The sequence below is a fragment of the Bombus huntii genome, chromosome 18 (assembly GCF_024542735.1).
Source record: "Bombus huntii isolate Logan2020A chromosome 18, iyBomHunt1.1, whole genome shotgun sequence".
NCBI classification, from domain to species: Eukaryota; Metazoa; Arthropoda; class Insecta; order Hymenoptera; family Apidae; genus Bombus; species Bombus huntii.
In genome coordinates, this window is record NC_066255.1 from 4,501,835 (window position 1) to 4,526,214 (window position 24,380).

At 37.0% G+C, this 24,380-nt stretch overlaps 1 protein-coding gene and 1 pseudogene across 1 annotated transcript; one reads left to right on the forward strand and one right to left on the reverse strand.

Annotated features, from left to right (window-relative positions):
• The first annotated feature begins 5,257 nt into the window (after positions 1 to 5,257).
• Positions 5,258 to 6,742, forward strand: LOC126875510 (glutathione S-transferase-like; annotated as a pseudogene).
• A 1,975-nt stretch (positions 6,743 to 8,717) lies between these two features.
• LOC126875581 (unconventional myosin-XVIIIa-like) lies at positions 8,718 to 23,652 on the reverse strand. Its single transcript, XM_050638532.1, has 7 exons — positions 23,490 to 23,652; positions 22,823 to 22,925; positions 20,810 to 20,946; positions 20,431 to 20,687; positions 19,676 to 19,791; positions 19,183 to 19,364; positions 8,718 to 9,040 (listed from the first exon to the last, which is right to left on the reverse strand). Exons 1-7 carry the CDS (start codon positions 23,650 to 23,652, stop codon positions 8,718 to 8,720), a joined length of 1,281 nt encoding a protein of 426 aa, XP_050494489.1.
• Between the last annotated feature and the right edge of the window lie 728 nt (positions 23,653 to 24,380).

The window sequence follows — 24,380 nt, forward strand, 5'->3', positions numbered from 1 at the left end:
CTGCATCGCCTTCGGTACTACTATTAGCACATCGTCCTTACACTCCTTATACAAAATATCGTTTCTTATCACGTACCCATCGGCCTGACTGCACGTTGCGGCGTCCAAAATCCTACGGACTTCAATGTCCTCGTTCTGTGCCCTTCTCCACCGTGCAATCAGCCCGTCTTCACTCTCCGTTACATACATAGTGCTCGGCAGGGGGTTCCTACTCAGAGCATCTACATGCTGCATACTTTTTCCCGGCCGATGACATACTTGATACTTAAACTCGCCTAGCAACAAGGCCCATCTAGCCACACGCACACACAAGTCTTTCTTTCTCATCGTCATGGCGAACGCTTGACAATCCGTAACAATAGTAAACGGCACACCTAACAGATATACCCTGAACTTCTTCAACGCTTTTACTATTGCTAGCACCTCTAGTTCGTAGCTGGTGTACTTTACTTCTGCGGGAGTTGTTTTTCCGCTGGCAAAGTAGACTGGATGGAATTTACCGTCGTTCAGATCCAGTTGCATTAATATTGCTCCGTAACCCTCTGCGGACGCGTCAGTATGCAACTCGGTCTCTGCGCCTATTCTATAGAGTGTTAAAACAGGCCCGCTGGTAAGCGCTGCTTTCAAAGTTTCGAAAGCTTCTGATTCCCGATCCCCGAACTTGAAGTCTATCCCCTTTTCCAACAGATCGGTTAAGGGTTTGGCAATCTTCGCGTAACCTCTAATGAATTTTCGGAAATATCCTGTAAGCCCCAAAAAACTCTGGACTTTTCTAACCGATGTTGGCTTGGGAAAGTTTGCAACGGCCTTAGTTTTATGAGCGGACGGCTTTATGGTGTTTCCCGAGACCATGTGTCCCAAATACTCGATTTCCCTCTGCATAAAACGACATTTTTTCCAATTTATGACTAGCCCATACTGCCCAGTTAATTCTACGACCATTTGCAGGCGCTCCCATGCCTCCTCTAAATTCTTCGCAAGGATAATGATATCGTCCATGTACACGATGACAATACCCTTATCCATCAGTTCTTTGTAGATCTTCGATATGTACTTTTGGAAGACAATAGGGGAAATTTTCAGACCAAACGGCAACTTCAGAAATTCGTATTGCCCCGTGGGCGTAACAAAAGAGGTGTACTTCTGGCTATCCTTGTCTAGACTTACGTGGAAAAACCCATTTTTTAGATCTATTGTTGTAAAAAGCTGGGCGCCCTGCAACGCATCTAAAACGTCTTCAATTAACGGCAACGGAAAATGCGGACACTCAATGAGTTCGTTAAGCTCACGAAAATCGACGCAAACCCTGATGGAGCCATCTTTCTTTCGGACTACCACTATCGGGCTCGCATACTCCGAGTCTGACGGTTTGATGACACCCTCGTTTGTCCACGCTTCCATCAGATCATCTACTTCCTTTCTTTCCGACGGCGCCAGTCTTCGCGGTCTTCGCGCTACCGGTTTGTCGCTTTTCAGAACTATCTTTGCGGTTATTCCGACGTCTCTCTTCTTCTCCGGCCTATACCCTTTAATAATATCCCGAATGGCCTCACGGTAATGAGGTTCTCGTACATGCGACAAGTCGATCTCGTCGGATTGTTCTATCGCGTTTACCCTCAGTACATCCGGCGCGTCCTCGTGACCGTCGGTCTGATCGTCGAGTCGTAAAAATGTCACCTCGCCCCGTTTGACTCGCAACTCTACCTGGTCTAAAAAATCGGTACCTAAGAGTAGACTGTGTCTTGTCATTACCTTATTCGAGACAACATGCAGGGTGACAGTAAAGTCGTACCCGTCGACCGTCATTACCCTTGTAAACTCGCCCCAGGTACTATTGCCAGCGGAACCAAAACCATCAAACCTAAGTTTGCAGTTTCCCAGAGGTGGTGAACCTAACCTCGCATACTCATCCGCTCGTATGAACGTAAGGTCACTACCTGTATCCACTAACGAGACAAACCTGCAGCCATCTATCGACACGTCCTTCACGTACTTCTTCCTCCCCGGTCTTGAGATTACGTAAGTCTTTACTTGTCGCGCTGTACAATTCGCCGCCACATGTCCAAACTCGTTGCATTTGAAACACTTCATACCTTTTCCTTTCTCCGGGCACTTAACCCTTAGATGATCCTCACTACCGCAAATGGAGCATCTTCTTTTCTTCATTGCGTCTACAAATTGACTGGGCTTCCCGTTCTTCTGGGTTTTAGCCGGCTTCACAATCGACTTTGCTCTGCGATTCTTCTGCTCTTCGTACATCACTAACCTCTTCCTCAACTCTTTGATTGACGTAGCGCCGTACAATACAGCCTTATTGTTCTCGCCGTATATTATTCCATCCACTATGTATTCCACCTTTGCTTCCTCCTCTATGTCCACATGGCTGGCTATTTCGAGCATGCGGTACATGTAAGCCAAACATGCTTCATCACTCTCCTTTTTCGTTTCTTCAAGTTTCTGATGAACTTGCCTACTGTTGACTTTCCTCGAAAATTCTTTCACTAGCCTCCTCTTCGACTCATGCCAAGTCCTGGCATGACACTCGAAGCTCGCGAATATTTTCGCTGATCCCTTCAGCAGCTTCCTGGCGTAGACTGCCTTCTGCCCATCCGACCACATGCACGTATCAGCGACTTCCTCGAACGACTCGAACCATCGTTCGACATTTTCACCTCTGTTGCCACTAAACGACTCTAATGCATCTTCGACGTCTCTAAAACTCAGTGTCGAACCAACACATGCCCTTCGACAATATTCATCACGGTCCTGATACACCCTTCGCGTATCTCTCTTGTATCCTCTTGCGTTTTTCTTGTCATCTTCATCCTCAGTTGACCGGTTAGCTCTTCACCGCCCGTCGATCCCTTAGGATACGATTGTCCAGCCCTACACGCCCGATTCAGCCTTGCAATCAGCACTGACCTCGCACCCGATATAGGGAGGTTCATTCGCGCGAGCTTACTCCTCAGCTCCTCCAGCGTCGAACCCTCTTCACCCGACAATCACTCGTCCCCGACGTTTGCCATTTTTCACACTACACAAACTTAAACAGTCAACGATATCGTCTTTTACCGCACCGCGTACCGGTAAATTCACAACTAGCTCGAATAGCTCTGTTAAACCGTTTCGTTTTCTGTCTTGTCCAATCCCAGCTGAGCCCCCAAAAATATGTAATATCGTGATATAATGTGTTTACAAAGAGTGGACAATAGAGATGTTAATCAGACAGAAAAAGACGATTGTTGTTCAACCTGAACTATTCACGCCAAACGCACAGAAAACAGCGCAACTAAATAACTAGATAGCGACTCGACTTTTACCAAAACGCAATCAACACTCTCTCGGCAACGCCACTCGCAAACTCTGTCTCCGCTCAACTCGCACTCGGCTCCTCGACTCACACTCTGTTTCTCGACTCACACTCTGGCCGTTGCCGCATTCTGTTGTCTTTTTCCTAGGCCCACCGCACACGTGTTCTGCAGACGCTCGTGGCCAGGGTCACGTAGGTCTTTTACACGAAACTATGCACTTGAAAAGACCGATGACACATTGATGGGTCCGACGACGCCTCGGCTCTCGCGACATTGTTCATAGTTCGCCCGATATTTCTTAGGCCTTTCGTCCACAATACTACATAAATAAAAAAAAAAATCTCGTACATACGCACCAGCGTAACTGCCTTCGTTATAAGTTGTTGGAATAAACGGTGAAATATAACTTACTATACTGTGTCATATTCATTTAACCACCTCTTATCTTAACCGAAACAGGGGAACGACTACTTCGCGGCGTCGATTCACCGAATCGTAGCGAGAATTTACGCCTCTCGCTACTGCGACTGCGTCTCTCCGCGAACGGTCGTAACACATTGATCGACAGAAGTACTAAACTCTAATAACATAAATTTATATATTTTCTATTTCCCAGCCACCAGTTTTATAGATTTTTCTATCTTCTGTACTACTTTTATCCCTTTTATTTTTTCTTACATGAGATTATTGTAAATTTAATATCATTTGTTCGCAATATTTGTTATTTATCTTTCCTTGAATTTGAAATTTCGCGCTTCAATGTTGTGTGTTGTTCGACGTTTTATCGAACGATGTTTATCGAACTAGTTTATGAATACATACATAATCACTAAAGAATCTATAAACCTTACTAGTTTGTTTTTACTAAGTTTTGTTACAGAAAACATGTTCTCATAAATTTTCAACTTTAATTTATGGAAATTTATTAACCTTAAACTATAAAATCATTCAATGAGTCTTTCCGGATGTTTTTATGTAGTCATAATTTCACATATCAGCACAGCTCCACAAATAGGATAAGAGTTACGTGGAAGCAACAGGGGGGAAGAAGAACATATATTGATCTAAAGGTTATTTTTGTCTCATTCAAGTTTCTGTTAACCGGCTTGGAAATTTCCTGTGCTTGTTTCGACTTTGAAGTCTTAAAAAAAAAATTGTAAGCAAATAGTATATATATAGTATATATATCCCGAGTCAAAGTTTCTCTTTATAAATAATAAACCGTTTAAAAACTATATTTTGTATGTTTTTTCCTTATTCATAATTAAATAATAAATATGAAATACTTCTACAGAAAGCCGACATCCTTCAATTAACCGAACAGCAGATGATTTAAAAATTAGTAGTTGAAAGAAATAAATGTTATTACATGTTCATAATTGATCGATAAATTTAAATATACAATTAGAAAATGTTTCTTAAGTTTGGAAGAATATATAATCATGCTGAATGTTTTGTAGTTACGAAAGTTGTATACAAACATACATTGTACATACGACTAGTAATGGTACTAAATTACTGTTAGAGGGTCTTGGGTGTATAGAACCATATGGTTAAATTAATACTAGAGATAACGAATCGTGCGAATGTAATTAATATTTTGAAATGCGTTGTTTGCATTAATTGATAGTTTTCTTATAAACTTTTTTATAAACAATTTCATTGCTATAGAAAAAAGATAAATGCCGGTAATATGTCTATCCTACTTAAATAGAAAGTGCAATATTTTGTTATAATATTTGGCGCAAGTTTATACATTATTACATCCAAAAATAATATTCTTTTTATATCTAAGCTATATTAAAATATAAAGATACAAATAGCTATGCGAGTAGTTAGTAGTTGATGCTTTTTACTTAAATTGTCTTATACTTCATAATTTGTAATAATATAATTCTTATCATCAATGATTCTTTGTTTTTACTTTGTATATATTATACTTCCAGGAAGATGCCGCTCTATAAATTGACTTACTTCCCAGTTACGGCATTGGCAGAACCAATCCGTTCTTCTTCAGCTATGCTAGTATTCCATTTGAAGATGAACGTATCAAAAAGGACGTCTGGCCAGAAATAAAGCCCTGTAAGCTTAAAATTTAAAGAAATTCTGTTTCTTAAATCTCATCTTTCCTAATTTAACTAAAGTAGCTAAATAAAGTAGAACACAATTATGCAGAGTATAACAGAGATTATTGTTTACTCTCCATTGCTCTATAAGATATGTGGGAGAACAATAGGTATTGTTAAGGAGACAATGCCCTTTGTTTGCTGATAAATTATCAATAAATTAAATTATATCTTTCCAAAACAGATAACAGGAAGCTAGATATTTAAGAAGCATCATAATCTGTTTGTTCGATAGAATCTTTGATTCTATTAGTTGTATGTTTTTAGTGACTCCTTATGGCCAGCTTCCTATGCTCGTAGCTGATAGAAGGAAGGTTGCTCAGTCTACAGCTATTTGTCGTTACATGGCCAAACAATATGACTTAGCTGGAAAGACTGACTGGGCAAATATTCATATTGATGCCACTGTTGATACTATTCATGATATTCGTCATAGTGAGTATCCAGTGCTGTTTTGCATAAATCTTATGAGAATCTTGATAACAGATAGTACATATCTGTTCAGGTATTTATTAGTTGAAATCCGATTTAATATTTGATTTAATCGAACGATACACGTATGTCAACAATACAAGACAAAGGATTAAAAAGGATTGTAATTCTATCTTCAGTATCATTTAAATTTCGCACAACACTGTATTCAAATTAGTATAACATTAGCGAATAGTATTTAACTGAAAACAAATTTTCAGAAATTGCCGCCTTCCACTATGAGGAGGACGAGAAGGTCAAAGCTGCAAAACGCAAGGCTGCTGAAGAGACGCTGCCGTTCATTTTAGAACGTTTGGACCAGCAAGTGAAGGAAAATGACGGCTACTTTTACGATGGTACTCTCTCTTGGGCTGATTTAACATTCGTTGCTCTGCTCGATTATTTGAACTTTATGTACAAGTCTGATCTGATCGAGAATTACGAGAATCTGAAGCTGCTGGAGAAAAAGGTCCTCCTTCTGCCCAAGATCAAAAACTGGATTGAGAGACGCCCAGTTAGCGAATTCTAAACTTCACGATTGCTTATGGTTTTATAAGCGTTTAAAGATTGCGGTCTTAGTGTGTTGAGAGAATGAAGAACGAATCGTGTTGATGGAAGTTTGTATGGAATATACTGATTGCTTTTAACATTCATTAGTTCCAGTTATTACCGATATTTTTGTCATTTAGTCAGGGTTTTCCCTTTAGATTACGTTGTGATAGAGAACTATTATTTGTGTATTCCTACAGAAACATACGAACTATATAAACTGTTGACACGATGTTGTGCTTTTGTATTATAGAGATAATAATAAAACCATCAAACAATCATTAATTATGTTTTTTATTATATTCATTAAGAATTGAAGATTACCTCCTTGGTGATCTTGATAATATCGTATTTTACAAATGTTGAACAAAAAAAATGTATGATTATTTTATTTAAGACATTATGAGGGTTGCTTTAAAAAAAATACGAGTTACATATTTCTTTGAAAAAAGCATGATTTTTATCGATACAATAATGTTCTTCTGTTATCGCTTTAAAGTTGAGTACTTCGTTGAATAGACGAGAGAACTCGCCTACAGCAAACAAGATACGACCGTGTGTAAAGTAATTAATCTGTTTGCTCGTTGCTAGCTACACATAAGGCTTGCGTAAAAAAAAATATGCATTTCAGTTCAGGCGGAGAATTATGTAGGAAGTCATTTTGTCGATCAATAACTTAGTTAATAAAAGATCAAATTTTCATGTACATAAATGTAAGTAACGTTCAAGTATTAATCATTACATACAATTTTTGTATAATTCGATATCTTGGTCACTTACATCTTACAAATGATATATAGATAATATTTATGAGATACATTGGAGCTATCTTTTAGTTAACGCCATTTTTTCTTGTTTTCTCTGTACTTTTACTATTCTTCCAAAAATATCAAAGGATCGATGACTTCAAATTAAAATAGAATTGCTTCGGTATATTGTCAATCAATGGCTATTTGTATGCACATCTATATCAAAGGAAAACCGATTGCAAAATTAATTACCCTTGCAACTCCGCAATCTGAAACTATGTGTGATCGACCTTGAAGATGACAAATCTCAATGTTTGAAGTAGTACTATGTATCGGTCATTTCGCAGGACTTTTATCACCCGATACGGTCCAAGAAACTTCGGATGCAGCTTTAGCCCGGGACCCTTCTGCATCCTCTCGATCGCCACTAGATCTCCCGTCCTGTATGCTGTCGCCTTCTTACGTCTCTTGTTATACGTCCACTTGTCTCGGGCTTGGATCTCTTCGATCCGTCTCTTTGCGTCTGTACGCAACTGATCTCGTTCCTCTTGGAACACCACGGCCTGTTCGTCCTCGATGCTATTGCTCTTCTTTCGCTCTTCCTCTATCTTCCTTTCCGTTGTTTGTTTACACGTTTCACTCTTGTCAGGGGCTTTGATCGTCGTGGCAGCGTCGTGACATTTTCGTAGGCTCGGTTCGTACATGGAAGACGCTAACAACTTACCATCTACCGAGACTATGATCTCTTCTTTTTCGAAGGTCTTCACGTTCATCGTGTCCTCGACAATCCCGTCGTCGTCCTCGTCATCCACATCCTCTGTATATCGAATCTTCGTATCGATATTATTGGAGGGATTCCGCACGTGCGACTTCCCTTGTCTTTTCGTTCGCCTTGCATTGACTCTCTTCGAGTCTATCCGAAAACTTGAAACAACCCTCACACCCGCAACGCTATCCTTCTCAGTAAATTTGCAAATATCGTCAACAACATCCTGTTGCTGTTGTTTAGCCAGATTCTTCCTCCTCGTGATGTTCGCTAAGTCCTCCTGCTGGCCGCAAGAATCCGACGAGGACACCATCTCGTGGTCCACTTTACCAATCACCACGTGTCTTGCCACTATTCTCCGTTCCTCCGACACTTGCTGCACAGCTGCCCGATACTTCTTCAAAACTTCTGCTAACTCTTCTTTATTTTCTTCCAATTGCGACAGTAGCTCAGTTCGTTTGCGACTAGCTACATTAACACGATCTTCTGCTTCGGAACGTTGCCGCAGTACTTCCTGCAACGAAGCCTGCGTCTCATTCAGTTCTTGCTCCAGTGCCTGTTTCGCTTTAACTGCAACTGCTCTAGCGCATTCTGCATCTTCTAACTGGTTCTTCAGCTGTGCTACTTCCTCCTCCGTTTTGCTACCAAATGTTAACTCCTCAAGCTCTTGGCCCAATGTCCGCAATCTTTTTTCCTTCAATTCGATTTCCAATCTTGCGTCACTAAGGTTCTGTTCTATGGTAAACTACTCCGCGATCGCGATTTCTTTTTCTCTAGCTAATCTTTTACGTTGCGCTTTCTCTTGCCGCAGATCGTTCATTAGATTCTGAGTTTCTGAATCAAATTTGCGCTGTTTCTTTTCCAGAAGATTATTCCTAGCTGTTTGTTCTTCCAACAGTAGTCTCAAGTCGTGCATCTCGCCATTCAGACTTTGCACGCGTCGTTTCCATTGTCCAACAACCTGATGTTGTTCCTCGACCTCTTCGTAAGCATCAGCTAATTTCTTCTCCAATTGCTTCTTAAATCCAACCAGTTGCTTAAGATCATCCTCATGTTGCTGGGCACTCACTACATTTTCAAATTCATTCCTCAACGCTCTCTTTAGCTTTGCCCAGGACTTCGCGCATCGCTCTTGTCGTACGAAGGCCTGAGCGGAGCCTGCGAGTAATTTCTTAGCATAGGTCACCATGTGGGCGTCTGACCAACCACACACTTCTGCCATTTCCTCGAAGTCTTTCACCCACTGATTTACACTCAGCAGATCATCCCCGCTGAATTTCTCTAATGAGTCTTCCACGTCTTTAAGACTCAACATCGAACCGACGCATACCTTCTGGTGATACTCATCGCGGTCCTGATACACCGCTCGCGTGCCTCTCCTGTATTCTCGCGCGCCTTGTTTATCGTCCTCGCCTTCACTTTCGTCGGAGCTCTCTTCTTCCGACGATACATCGTCTCCTTCTAGGGCCGCCTGTAGCCGCACGCGTAGTTCGGGTTTTCTTCCCGTTACCTTCAACCCCAAGCTAGCGAGACGCGCTCTCAGCTCTTTCGTCCTCAGCTTCTCGAGGTCTTTGTCACAGACGAAATTCGAGCAACTGTATATAACAAACCGAAATTCCGAACGCCTTATCGCGTATGACCGTCCGGTCAGCACCCGTTCTCAGCCGCCTGAGTGGCATTCGATCACTCCAGCCGTTCTCCGAATTTTACGCTAAGTATAAACAAAACCTTCTCCCACTCCAACGAAGGGAAGAATATAAATGCTCCCTTCAAAATCATCCAGTCAGTCTAATAAAAAAATTCTTAACTAATCCAAGTATCGAAAGTGTATCATCGCGAACCGAAAAAATTGTATAAATTGAGTAAAAAATAAAAAGAACTTAATCTCCTTTTCGGAAATTAACAAGTTCCTTATTTTTACCTTAATTTTACACGACATCTTCAACGTTCGCCATTTTATTCTATTCTTTTTCTACTCCCGCACAAATAGCTCCGTTAAATCGTGTCGTTTTCTGTCCTATTCAATCCCGGCTGAGCCCCCACTTGTAATATCGGAAAATAAGGATAGAAATTTTTTTTCGATTACTTGCAATTTATTAATATTAAATTGAATATACAAATATAAATTGGACAGAGAACGATATTTAACGGAAACTAAATGCAATACTCGTATCTATATCAAATAACTTTACAGTTATTTGATCACTCTCGTCACAACGAATCTAACACACACACTCTCTCTCTCTAACAACTCTATCAATTCTCACGACTCTACTCTTCGACGACTCAATTAGCTCTGATCTTCGCCACGCTTCGAACCCTTAGGAGTAGATCGACCAGGTTTGCACGCTCTGTTCAACCTGGCAACCAGCACAGATCTCGCACCGGATATAGGCAGATTCATCTGTGCGAGCTTACTCCTCAGCTCCTCCAGCGTCAAATCCTCTTCACCCGACAATCGTTCGTCGTTCTACGATATTACAGTATATATAGAGTAAGAATATATATAGAGTATATATAAGTACCAAAAATACATCCTAAGACGTGTATGCGATCTACGCTGTATGGGACGTGTTATAAATGGTTTCCGCCACTCAACCGCATTTGAATTTGTGAACACGATCGAACAATTGACACGAATTATTAATTCCCGTCTCTACTCTAGTAACGATTTGCTTTGGAACGAGGTCGAATCGTTCTGATTCCGCGCATGATTAACAAATAATTACAGAGGACATCAATTACTTGGATGGTGTTCGCCATTTCAACGTAGCATCGATGACATCCGGTAATTGGACTCAAAGTGATTTGCTTAAACCGATTAATTTGATCAAACCAACCAATTACTTTAATTAATGCAAGCTGTACTCGAGATTCGCGCATCTTGTGTATACACACCGGGTCAGACAAAAGTTTTCATTCATCCCAGTAGAACTTTCGTAGTCCTTGAGGACGAGTGTCGCTTCTCGTGCATCTAAAGTTTCGTTCAAATTAGCCGATTTATTTGAATTCGATCGACTGGAAACCTCTTTGTCACTGTGAATTTGTTACTTAATTGATACTCTTATACGCCTTTGTCCTTTAAGCTCTTACATCCATTTTTAATTAGTCAAGTCGTTTGACTTTTCACAAGTATTTTGAAACTATTTTACTAGCGCGAATCTACTTTTTTTACTTGAGATTATCTGCTATTTTTATTGAAATGTATATGTACGTATATACACTTTTGAATTTTAGCCTTCTATTATTCTTATATCCTTTAAACGTCATTTCAAGCTTCAAGCGACTTTAACTCAAATAGCTCGATTTCAAGTTCTAACGTATACTGTAAAGCACACTTGCGAAGTGAAACAGTAAACACGATATGAAAACTCTCTCCTCAGTAAGAAATCGAATATCCAATTTCAATCGTGCTTCATCGATGAAGCATCAATGCTACGTAGAAGCATTGTGGCAGCCGCAATGCGGATCCGTTGCGGATCCAAACAAAAATTTCCTGGCACGATCGTTTTCGTAACGCTATTAGCCGTTTCAGTATCAGGGATGTTTTAAAAATCCGTATCGGATTGTCGAAACATACCGTTCAACGCGTTCACGCTTCACTTCATCAGCTATATCAGAAACGTTACACTAAAGAGTCAAAAGGTTACCAAATATTCGTGCTTTACCTTTTGTTTGTGTGACGTTCTGTAATTGGTTTTCCAATTCAAGAGGTAATTTATACATTAGTTTTTTCTTTATTTGGTTTACGATTATTTGAAAGAAAAGTAATTACGAGAGGAAACTCTGATAGACTAGTGACAAGCTACGTTCGGAACCGAGCGCGTTGTGAATTGACAATCGTAACCAAACATCGCGACACAGTTCACCACACTACGCGTACAGCATGATCACGCTGAGTGGCGTTGAAACGGTTAACGTAACTGCGCGTACGACCGTCGAATGGCAAAGATATTCAAGCTGAGAATCGTCTTCAGATGCTATAGACGACAACTGTACTGACTTTCAAGGAGAAACCATTCGACATGGTCTTATGCTTGTGCCGGGACCTGCGGTTTGCAGTCTCTGCATCTGCTATCATTCGAAGCCGAAGTGGTGCCAGGTGATCTCATGCAAACCACCCGTAGTGAGTATATGCTCATTACTTAAACACTTAACACAACCAGAGAGAAACTAAAGCACACCGTTAACGCTTGCACGCTGGTCGTTAAAGCACATGCTACGCGAATAGGGTACACAGCGATTCATCTAACTTGCCTTGAATTACTTTTACAAAGAGAAACATGGACAGGAATAATTTTTTGTTACGAGTCGTTTAATTTATTCGTTCGTTAGGACGATTGGTCTGACAAATTCAAAGTCTTGTTCCGTATAAATATTTTTAAACAAGCACGTCATAAGCTTTGTATATTTTTTTTATCGCAACGAAGAAAGTTCAGAGAAATGTTGAAATTATTAATTACAAAAGAAGACATTTACTTAGTAAAAATGTCAGCGAAAACATTTGTGAAAAAGTTACTTTGTTATAAATTCTACAAAAAGAAATATTGAAAATCACGTCCCATTTATTCAGTTGCACGTATGAAAAGTATTTTGCATTCGCGCAAAAAAATCCCTTAAGGATACATATTTTATAATAATTGGAGTGTCAAAGTTATTACGCGGATTGGCGTACCTTTTAATGAAACTAGGTTATTCATTTGTTATTCGTTCCTAACTTTCAACTTTATGATTTTTGCGGAATAAAATTTTATATTCCGGTTCAGTTTATAAATGATTCATTTTGAATTTAATAAAATTAGAGTTACAGCAGTGCAATTTAACAAAGAACAAATAATCATTTGTACTTTATTAAAATGTTCTTTTAGCGTCTCGTTTTAATATTTCTCTAATAATATTTTGTTAATCGTTATATTTAAATGAAGGTTTTCAAAGCAGAGACGTACATTAACGTAGGAAATGGACGTACATTTATAATGAGAATTCAGAAGCAAAAATATTTCATACAAAAATAAATATTCCCCATGTGTAAATAGCTACGTTATGACTTTTATATGTATCTAACGTTTTTCCATGCAAGGTAACGTATATTTGCTTCTTCGCTTCTTCGCTTCTGAGTAGTAAAACCTGGCATTCATGAGGCTGATAGGTAGTTACGCGCTGACAACGAAAAACATAAAATGAATAAAAAACATGAGCCATCCTATAAAAAAAATAAAGCTGCTTTTATCTTTCATTACATATTCGTCAGAATATTGTTAATAAATATTTAAGTTCAGATTTCAGCTTAAATAAATGCATAGGATTGGACATTTATTTATATATGTATCTGTGAACGCTTTTTGACATAAAATTTTTATAACGACTAAAATGACATATTCCGATATTAAATTAATTTGATGAGAATAAAAACTGAATTTTTTAAACGAGATTTTGTATGAAGTTACATTTATTGGGAAAAATTCATTCTTTTATAATATGATAAAACGAGACTCATAATAGACTCTGTATAAATCATTTCATGGAATATTATGTGTATGTACATGTGTTCTACGCTTTTATTATAAAAATGCTAAATGAACGTAACGATCAAATGCATCGACAAATGCATTGAACATATCGATTGTTATTTTGAAAAATTGATTATCTTTTATTTGTTTCGAACTACAAATTGATTGAGACATTCGTGTTTGCTAAATTGCGAATTTAACGCAATGAAGTCGTCTGAATGCCTTGCGAGCATGTAAATATAGCGTCGAATTAACAGGTCAATTACTTGAGGTTGGAACTGAAAGAAAGAGAAAGATGGAGGAGGTCTTGCCTTTGAATGCTGGACACTTCTAAAGCCCACAGTTCGCTGAAATTGCCAGAGAATTCAATTAAATGGCAAATTAAACCATTGAACTGAATCTGTTTCCAATCGTGAGCTTGGAGGTTCTACCCTTTGAATTTTTAAACCAGTCAACCTTCTTTTGTACGTATGGTAACGAATATAATTCATAAACTAATGAAGTGTGTAATTCAATTGAAAGCTTTTTTCACTGAATTCAGTTTTGACTAAGAAAAATGATATAATAACGAAATTATCAATTTACAATTTATAGAGCGTATACTTTATTCGAAAGTGAAGTTTATTACTGCAAATATTAATTGGCTATTTATAGCCTGTTTGAAAAGGTGATTTAATTTCGATTGATTTTCGATAAGTTTTTGTTCGTTTACTCAGGTTAATTAATCTCCAATAAAATAGAAATACCAATCCGGTAGTATAATTGCTTTCTTGCTTATTACTTTTTTACTAATTAGCGATGCACGATTTCAGACCAGTAAATATTTTTCCATCGGGAGAAGTCAGGTTGAGAGATGCAAGATTTATACGCTCGTTCTGTCAGTTATCCCAGTGTCTGTTACGCGATAGAAAATGAACGAACGGAATAATAAATGCATTATCGGCATGAAGATTGCTTGATGTAGGCCACCGCTTTTTTTCTATCCTTCCGATACCATTTTTCTCTTTTTTTTTTTTTTTTTTTTGCGAAACACTTTGCTAGTCGTGAGAAGCAGCAATTCCCTTCTGCGAATCAATTACGGTTCACGAGAAATTGTATTATAGCCTGGAACGTATTCAAATTATCTTCAATTATTCTCGGCTGTTTCCATTTCCATTCGTCTCTTACGTAAGTACTCGTTTGATGTACGTACATAGTGAGACAATAATCGTTAACACCTTTAATGTCTTCGGTATTATAGAATAAGACGCGAAAATACGTTGAAACCTGACTTTTAGATTCGCGAGACTCTATAAGGCTTCGAAAGTCTCTTGTTTTAGGCCGAATAAAAAATTGTAGATGAAGAATTACATTGCGAGGTCTGTTAAGGAAAATTTTAAATCGTATCGTTGTAATAGGATTATTTCAGCGAGGGAAATTACGTGTTGCGTGCGAAGCCACGAGCTTTCTTTCAGGCTAATATACATAATTGTCCTATCGAACTTTCCATCTAAACCGTTGCGCTCACACGTGGATTTTGCATTTCAATTTTCTTACTTACAGTCCAGTCCAGTGAGACCAAGTTAAATTTTTCAGCCCTCCGAGGTAGAATATGTTTTATAGAGAGACGTACAACGCCATGAAGGGGAAACAGATCAATAAATTGGGTTATCTTTAAATTACTGACAATCATTTCATCGACGCGGTTTCACCGACACCGAGTCCCCCGGCAACGTCTGTCAAAGCTTATTTACCGATACACTGAAATCAACCACAATCATTTTACCGACCTCTTCCTTTGCTGACAGTTATTATACTCGCTGTCATATGTTATCGTTGATTATACATCTTTATTTACAAATTCGTTTCCGTGTATAACGAAACAAAGGAAGAAACGAAAATGATACGTTTCATGACGCATTGTTAAATTATTAATTAACGAGAGTTACATATCTACATGAATGCTTTGAAATGTCAGTTATAATTCATGAAAATGGATACAAGCCATTTTACTATACATAAATAGAATTATAAAGACATGTTACGTATTAATGCTTTTACGAAATATATTTCTGTATACGTTTGACGTTTCTGTATTATTCCTTATGTGCTTTCTGCTCTTGTGTTTAGCTCGTCGGAAGTAAAAATACGTTAAGCGAATCAGCTAATCTATTCGAGCGTTTCAACGGCTCAGTCTTCTCTTATGCAACTACCAAAAGAGAAGATAAGTCTTTGGTTATACAACATTTCATAACGTCCAAAGTAACGGGGCACTAATTAGTTGAAACTTTAAGACAGACCAGATATCAGTCATCGTCCGTAAATACATTTATTACGATCGTTTAAAGTTTAAAGAAACACCGTTATAAAGTCGTAATACGAGACAAAGCGATTCAGAACTCGAATTCATTTGTTGGAACGACGCCATGGGCAAAAGTAGATAATGAAAAACTTTCTTCCAAAGACCATTTGATAGCGCCGACGTAATCAAGAGTGTGACGATATTGCCAGAGACGTTTCTGCAAATAGAAGACTAACTTATTTACGAATTGCCGTAACACGATTGCCGCTGGTAGTATGGTTAGTAATCGCTTTATTGAATTTTCGCTTGATGTGACATCGTCGAGAGTTTCTAGCGAAATTCTTCTCCCTGTAAAACTATGTTTCTACAGCAATGGCTGTAATTTTCGAGTTACCGTTTGCGAAGAAATCTTTTTCTTTGTTACGTGTAATAGATTATTTTTAAGTTTTAAATTACATTGGTAACCTTCTATAATTTATTACTCGAAGGTGGTAATTTTTTCTTAAATAGTTTGTTTTTCCTATAATTATTTTACTACAGAATCCTCAAAAACATGATGTATGTATATATATCCTGAAATATTATCAGTCTATTGTCAAGTTATAGAACATTATGGAAATTGCCAATTAAAGTCATAAAAAACAAAAAATAAGGAAGTTCATTAAAATATGTGATTTTCCAATCAAGATATAGAATTTATTCGAGTAATATAGATTACGGTAGAGATGGTGACGGTAACAATGAGTGGACTGATTCTTCGTGCGAAAACAAATTGGAAGCGCAGAGCGATGTATTGTTTCAGCGAATATCGATTTTAAAGCATGGTTTTAAAGCACGGTATAATCAATTTTTTTTACATAAAATTATATTGTATAGGCTATTGTTATTTAAACATTTTAAATTGGATGGTTTTTACATATGCTAAAAAAATGGAAAATGATGATGATGAATCAATGACACGTAGAAAATTATAATCTATTGTATTGCTGTTATCTAATGGTGTTGTAGTTGACTGTATGGTGGATGTATCTAATGGTGTTGTAGTTGACTGTATGTTGTTCAATATTGCTATGAAACTCTTCTAATTCATTGTCACTTATACGAAGGATGGAAGTATACGAAATTGATAAAATTATTAATAATATTTACGAAGAGAAAGTAAACTGTTGGATATATGACAAAATAATTCTATTTTAAATAAGAGACTGGTCAACGTGGTTATTTTGTTTACAAAATCAAACGAATTTAATGAATGTAATGGTAAGGAAGTAACTATAAGTGGCTGCTAAACTATTTTTATGCTTGAAAAGTAATTCGCAAAGTAATGTAAAGCAGTACTACTGAGTCGTACATAACCTCTTTCAGAATTTGTTCTTAACCTCTTGCTTCATAACTTCCTTAATTATACTCTTCAAACTTATTGACTACTTCGATGTTGTTACGAACAGAAACTGATAAAATATTAATCTTAAATATAGATTGAAATGAAAGCTTGTCACGTATATATATATATATATATATATATATATATATATATATATATATATATATATGTCGGAGATGAAAGAACACCGGAGCCTTTGGAATTTTGGATAACCCCGCAACATTGTAACCTAGAGTCTACTATAGCTGTAATTGAACAATTGTAGTTATTCAACCCGATTGTAATTATTCGAGAATTGTGATAATGAGCTTGGGCTCGAGGCGACAGTCAGTCGCCGAACGTAGCCGCGGTCACGGGATGAACGCTTTGCCTAACAAAGGTATGAAGTAATTCTATAGCTCTCCTTAAAAGAAATATTTGTGGCGACACGCGACAGTAAACATTCCAACGGTTTCTGTCCCGTGGCTCGCCACGTGCAGACCCTATTCTTCGAGTAAGATGATTGCCAGATGTCGATGCGTCTCCGCAGTACATGTTCGGCTAGCTCGAGGGCCCGTTATAAATCTTAAGGTTTAGTTAACTAAAGTCCTTCAAACAGACAAACAGTCTTTGTCCCAACTACGGGAAGATAGGGGAGACATATTTTTCAACGAGCGGCGTCTCCCACTAGCAACTTTCCCTCGAGGGCGGCTAGCATCCTTTTCTAACCACCGATATGGAGATTAACCAATTAGCAGCAACACTTTCTGAACGAAGGCTTTTCTCGACGAATCCGATGATCTCGTATCCTTAGACACACCCCGTTATAGTTTTCCTGTGTGGCATCATCGGGACGGGAAAGGCATTCTCGCCCGCGATCTCATCGATCCAAGAGTAACGCCTTCGCGATCAGTGATTATTCTCTCAGACTTAGACTTGGTGAGTACGTTCTGTTGTCATCCCGTTGACCGCGGATTCGTTATTGAACCTAGGATCATTGTCATTAGTATCTCGAGCACCTAACTACCGCGGTTACTTGTCCGGTTCTATAATAATCGTATTTGCACTAGTCAATGTCTTCTCTATTGCATAACGACAACGTGTAACCCAAACGAAGATTCGTTTCACGCCCCTAACCCTAATTCTAATGTAAACCCGACATATATATATATATATATATATATATATATATATATATATATATATATATATATATATATATATATGTACTACTTACTCAAACTATGGATCACATAACCTATACAAAAAAAAAATTATTGTACACTATAAAGCAAGAGGTTAAATCTTTAATCTGTTAAGAATTAAATTTTTTATTGTAACTGCGAAAATTATAAAAGTACCAAGCGAAGCAAGTACGGAATATATGCGGAATATGAATCGCTCAACGAACCAAAGAGCGGCTCAGTGACAAAATTAGTAAAGTAAAGACCACAAATATTACAACATTATATTCTACCACAAAATAATTCTCTATACAAAAAAGGTACACAACGAATCGATTTTTCACAACGATAAGAGTCAACAGAACCAATCAAGACCAGGCGAGACTCTCATAAGACAACGATATCAGAGGGATCAAATCAGCGACTTCAATCTATGTTACAGAGTATAGTTATCAAGAAAAATTGCTCTTTTCATGAAAAGTATGGTTATGATACTCTTATAATACATTGTATATCTGGCAGTCGGATGTGCCCGTGGCCATCGGAAATGTAAAGACGACGCTTTTAGAAAGTGATAGCGCCATCGCGTTTTAAAAACTTTTACTTTTTCATTTACCATTACGAAGATTGTGATGGAAGAACGTAATGGGGTAAAAGACGACAATTCCTTAGTGAAGAATGCTCAAAGAGATTCTATAGGGATCGATGCTCGTTCCGTTGGGTGGTTCATTCGAATTTTGATTGGGATTATCGGGATGGAAGGGTCGAGAGTGTCACGTAAAGTTGGTACTTGGGTGGTAGTAAGAAGGCTGAGTCGTAACCCAACTACTTATTTTCCTTTATAAAAGATTCTTTATCTAAAGATGTGTCACCTGCATATCTTGAATGATCTCCAATCTCAGTTGTATTCTCTGCTTGCTCTTCTTGAAATTTCTCATTTTTTTTTTTTTTTTTTTTATATTGATCATCAATTTGTGGGTCCTTATTTATTATTTCTTGTTCTACTTCATTAATCGCAGCGTTCTTTATGCTCTCTGTCTCACTACTTTCCTTACTTTAAAAATTTTTTTTTGTTTTTATTTAAATCTGTTACATCACATTTATTTACTACTAAACCATCTTGAATTGTATTATCTGTACATTCCTGTGACTTATTTTTTTTTTTTTTTTGATTTTCTAGAATATCATGCACATTCTTTATAATATCAGTCGTTGATTCTGATATTAATGAAGAAGATACATCTACTTTTATCGATGATTCTACTTTATTAATGTCACTGTGCACTTCATCTAGTTGTTCCATAGTAAAACATCAAGATTGTTACAATTACTTAAGAAGTCATGGATTGTTATTTAAATATTTACTGCACTTTTCCATCAATGTAACCCTTTATGGCAGTTTGACATTCTACAGAACACCAATGCTGTATCAGTTTATATTTTTCTTCATCATGAAGTTTTATTATATCACCTAATTCTTCCTGATGTTTTTTTTTCTTTTTTTTCAATTTTCAAATAAGAGTGTGTTTTCTATGTGAATCTTTTAATTCTTGGTTCGCCTCGAGTAAGCGATTATTAACATCTTTGGAAAGTTTTTGGACGTTTTCCAGTTCTTTTCTAAGAAAATTATTTTGTTCGTTCATATCTTTTACTTTACCTTCAATTTCTACCCTACGCAATATTTCAAATTTATTTTCATTGACAAGGATCATTTTTCTTATTTTTCAAAATCCAGTTTCAATTTATTAGTTTCTTCTTCATATTTATATCCAAAATCACCCACTTTTTTATATTCACCCTTTAGTTCGTCTAGTTCACATTGAAGGGCAGATTATTTGTCCTTGTGGTTCAAGAACTACATTTTATCTCTTTTGCACCTTTAGCTCCAGCTTCACGTTCCTCCATTGAATTACTAACACATGAATTAAGTTTGGCCTTTTTTTTTTTTTTTTTTGTTCCAGCAAGTCAACTTCATATTTGTGACTTATGTTATTTCTTCTAATTTTATTGTTAGTTCTTCAATTTGTATTCCAAAAGATTGAACTCTTTTTACGTGCGTGTGTGTTTCTTTTTTTTTTTTTTTTTTGTAACTCGTCGAGTTGTAATTCTAATTTTTGCACTTCCTCCTTCATGTCCTCTATGTGCTTCTCGAGCTCTTGTGTCGTCCTGTCTTTGTCGGAACATTCTACTTGAAGATCAGCGAGTTGATGCTCGGGATCGTAATTCAATTTTTGGTCGTTAGCAGTAATAAGCTCACGTAACTTCACTTTTGAACTTGATCTTGTTTGGTCTTGATTGTGTTTTCGTGGTGCTTGTGGTGTTCTAAAAGTAATCGTCACGTTGCTTGCATTTTTAGTGCACATTGATACACTGCACTCTGCACAGGCAATGCTTTTGCTGTCATGAAATCTCTCTAACTTTTCAGTAACAAAACCTTTTATTTTATTATTTAATTTTGGATCATGCCCCTGGTGGAGATACATTATGTGTTCTCTTTACCTTTATTATGCACACGTTTTCCTTTTGCTCTCAATTTTTCGATCATCTTGTGCTGTTCTATATATTGTGTTCTTATGTTCTTCGCATATAAATCCTGTCGATTGATTTTATCTTTCAGTTGAGGTACATGTTTAATTCTTTACCTTTTTTTTTTTTTTTTTATGGATTTCTTGATAATCTTTTAGAAGTTGCTCGTTATATTTGGAAAGCTTTCTCACTTCGTCTTCAGCTGTTTCCTAACGGGATTTTTCTTCTTCAAGTTTTTCTGTAATCATTTTTTCTAAACTTCTCCATTTATTCTGTTCTTCTTCGAGTAATTCATTACGTTTCGGTATCTGACTATCTTTTCCTTTAAAACATTTTATTTTATCAGAGAGTTCTCCTATTTTCAAACTTGCTTCATTTAAGGTAACTTTATGAATTTCCGATTGATGCTTTAACATTTGATGTAAGTCTTCTATTGCCGTTTCACGTTCTTTCAACTCTTCATTAAATTCGTTGTTTAGCATATCCACTCGAGAAATTTCGAGTTCTTGAGCATCGTTTCTTCTTTTAGAAATTTGGCTTATTTTCTCTCGCCTGCTGCTACATGTTGCTGTCATTTTATCAACTTCTTTCTTCTTTTTTTTTTCTTTTTTTTTTTTTTTTTTTGAACTTAAAATCTTGATTTAAGGTTTGTGTTTCCCTATATGATTTATTATTATTAACTAGTTCAACATTATTTTCAGTAGATTTTTTTTCGCGTGATTTTTATACTTATTTAAATAGTTTAACATGAGCAAATGCATCGTACATCAGATATACCATTTTTAATAAATTGTCGCCTTTACAACTCGAGTTACCTCTGAACGAGTCGCATGATTGATCAATAAGCCATGAGTAATTATGCAAATTCAGTTTTTTTTTCATCTATTTATTTGAATATTATAATATTATAGTCTTATAATATTGTAAGACTTTACATTGAATATTTTATTAAAATTGTAAGTTTTTCATAAACGCTTCAAAATCCACAGTCTATTGATCAACTCCTCTATCCTTTCTCTTTCTCTTCACTAAAATAGATAAATTCCTAATGTAGTTTGTGGATAATATTTTTTTTTTCTAAAGCAAATCACATTTATCATCTGATATATTTTTTGAAATAATTTCTGTCTGTACATTTTCTTCTTTTTCCTTACTCCTCTTTCTCTTTCTAATGAATTCTTTTTATTCCGTAAAATAGTTTTTGTATATTCAATTTTGTTAAGTGCAATCCTTATTTCTGATAACTTACTTTTATTAGATAATTCTTGTGAATCTTCTACTACATCTTCCATATCATTTTGAGTGCGGCTTCTACCTTCAGTAAATTTAATATCTTGAACCGTATCATTAATTTCAATAGCTCTTTCGGTATCAAGTAAATCGCACTTATTATTTAATATACCTTTTGAATTGACTTCTGTCTCTGCAGTTTCTTCTTTTGTATCTTCTTCGAGTTTTCTTTGTTCTTCTAATCCACCCTTCTCATTTTGTAGGATCTTCCTTGTATTTTCATCTTCTTTAACTTCGACTTTATCCGATCTCCTAGGTCTGCCTCTATGTTTCGCTTCATCAGTTGCTATTACACCCGTTACTGCATTATCATTTTCTACAGATTTATACCTATCGCTATCACTAGCTGTGTTCGTTAAAAGAACTTCCCTTCGTTGACGAGTATCAGTTGTTTCGTTTTCATTATCTGAAATTGATTTTTGTTTAACACCTCTTTTTTCTTCTTTGGCAAATGTATTTTCTACATTTTCCGATGCCTTTTGTTTATTAATTATTTCAGACTTGTCTTCGATTAATTTCGTCTTTAAAGCGCTTCGCAAAATTTTATTTGTGTTTGATTGTCTGGTTTGATTATAAACAATTTCTTCAAATTTTGGCGAAGTAGCAGGCTTTGCAGCAACATTATAACGACTGCTCCGTTTACTACTATCTAACATAGATGGAGATGGATTCTTGTCATCTTTATTCTCTAAAGACTTCTCTTGTGTATTAGCATCTAAATTTCTCGACATAAGATCTGCTGACGTTTTTGATTCTGTAGTGTCACACGCATTTTTCGCTGTCATCATTTGGTCTTCTTCTATAAGCAAATGTTCATTATTGTAAGCATTATCTCTTGCTTTTTGTATGGATTCTAATGATATATTTTGTTCAACGTTGTCTATTGATTTTGTATCATTTTCAGCAGTTGATTTACTAACTGCTTCTAATTCCTTCGTTTCAATTTGGTTTTCTTTATTTGTATCGCCGTCCAAAATATTTCTCATTGAAATATTATCCTTCTTGTTATGATCTTTTTCTGCTTCTCCTAAACTTTTACTTTTCTTGTCAAACCATTCTTGTAAATTTTGAGTATCTTGTGACGAAGATGGTGACAAATCATTATACAATACTGCAATATCTTCTTTCCTTCGTTTCACAGACTCTTTCTGGTATTCTGTTGAGCTATTGACATCAAACATTAAGTCTGTTTTAATGAAAATATAATTCTGTGAAGCGATGTCAATTGATACTTTCTTTTCATAAGAATTTTCTACATTAGACTGCAATTCTTTTGAAAATTCTTTCAAAACCATTTCTTCATTTCCCACAGTAACGTCTGTTTTCTCCAAGCTTTTGTTCAAATTATTAGAAACTAAACTACCCTGATAATTCCGACTAGTCGCTGCTTTAATAGTCTCCTTTAACAGTTTTCTTAACTTGATTTCGTTCTGCTTCTGCATAGCGTCTAGTATGGCCCGAATACTTGGATCCACACCAGTAGCCATAGGGCTAACAGAAGATGTGTCTTCTGATTTTTTGCTCATAGTGGTTATTGTACTGTTGTTGGAGTCTGTACTAGCGAAGCTATTGCGACGAGTACGATAATATTTAAAAGAATCCAGTTCTTTACCTGAATATTCTTCTTTTCGTGACCAGTTTCAATTTTGGTGATGACCGTAGTCCGCTTTCCGTAGAAGTCGTTTTCACGCAAAGTGAGCTGATCTGCAGAGGTCCGCTGATCCCTCAATCTTCAATGATGCACGTATGCCGAAATGCGTAATTTCGTTTTCTTGAAGTTGATGGATCCTGGCACGGATCGCCAAAATGTCACGTAAAGTTGGTACTTGGGTGGTAGTAAGAAGGCTGAGTCGTAACCCAACTACTTATTTTCCTTTATAAAACTTTATTATAAACACAAAATAACACCGAACCGGAGAATAGGGGTTGTATGAGTACAGCAACTGGAAGAGGAACAAGAACTGCCCGAGCTGGGTGAAGTCTCGGTTTATATACGTTTTGGTTTTAGGATGTTGAGGGGCTAGGTGTAGGTTATGATAGTCGGTCGCCTCGATCGCCTCGCGGTCGTCGCAGGCTTCGATGGCGTCCAGGGGTAAGAGGAGGAGAATAGCAGCCACAACCCCGGAGGTGTCCGAAGAGTTGGAGGTGCAGATGAGGACGAGCTCCCCGGCGGACATCAGCGCGGGCCTGACGATGCACGTGTCCGAGATAATGCACGTCGCGACGACGTCGTCAAACCTCAAGGGGACCTACA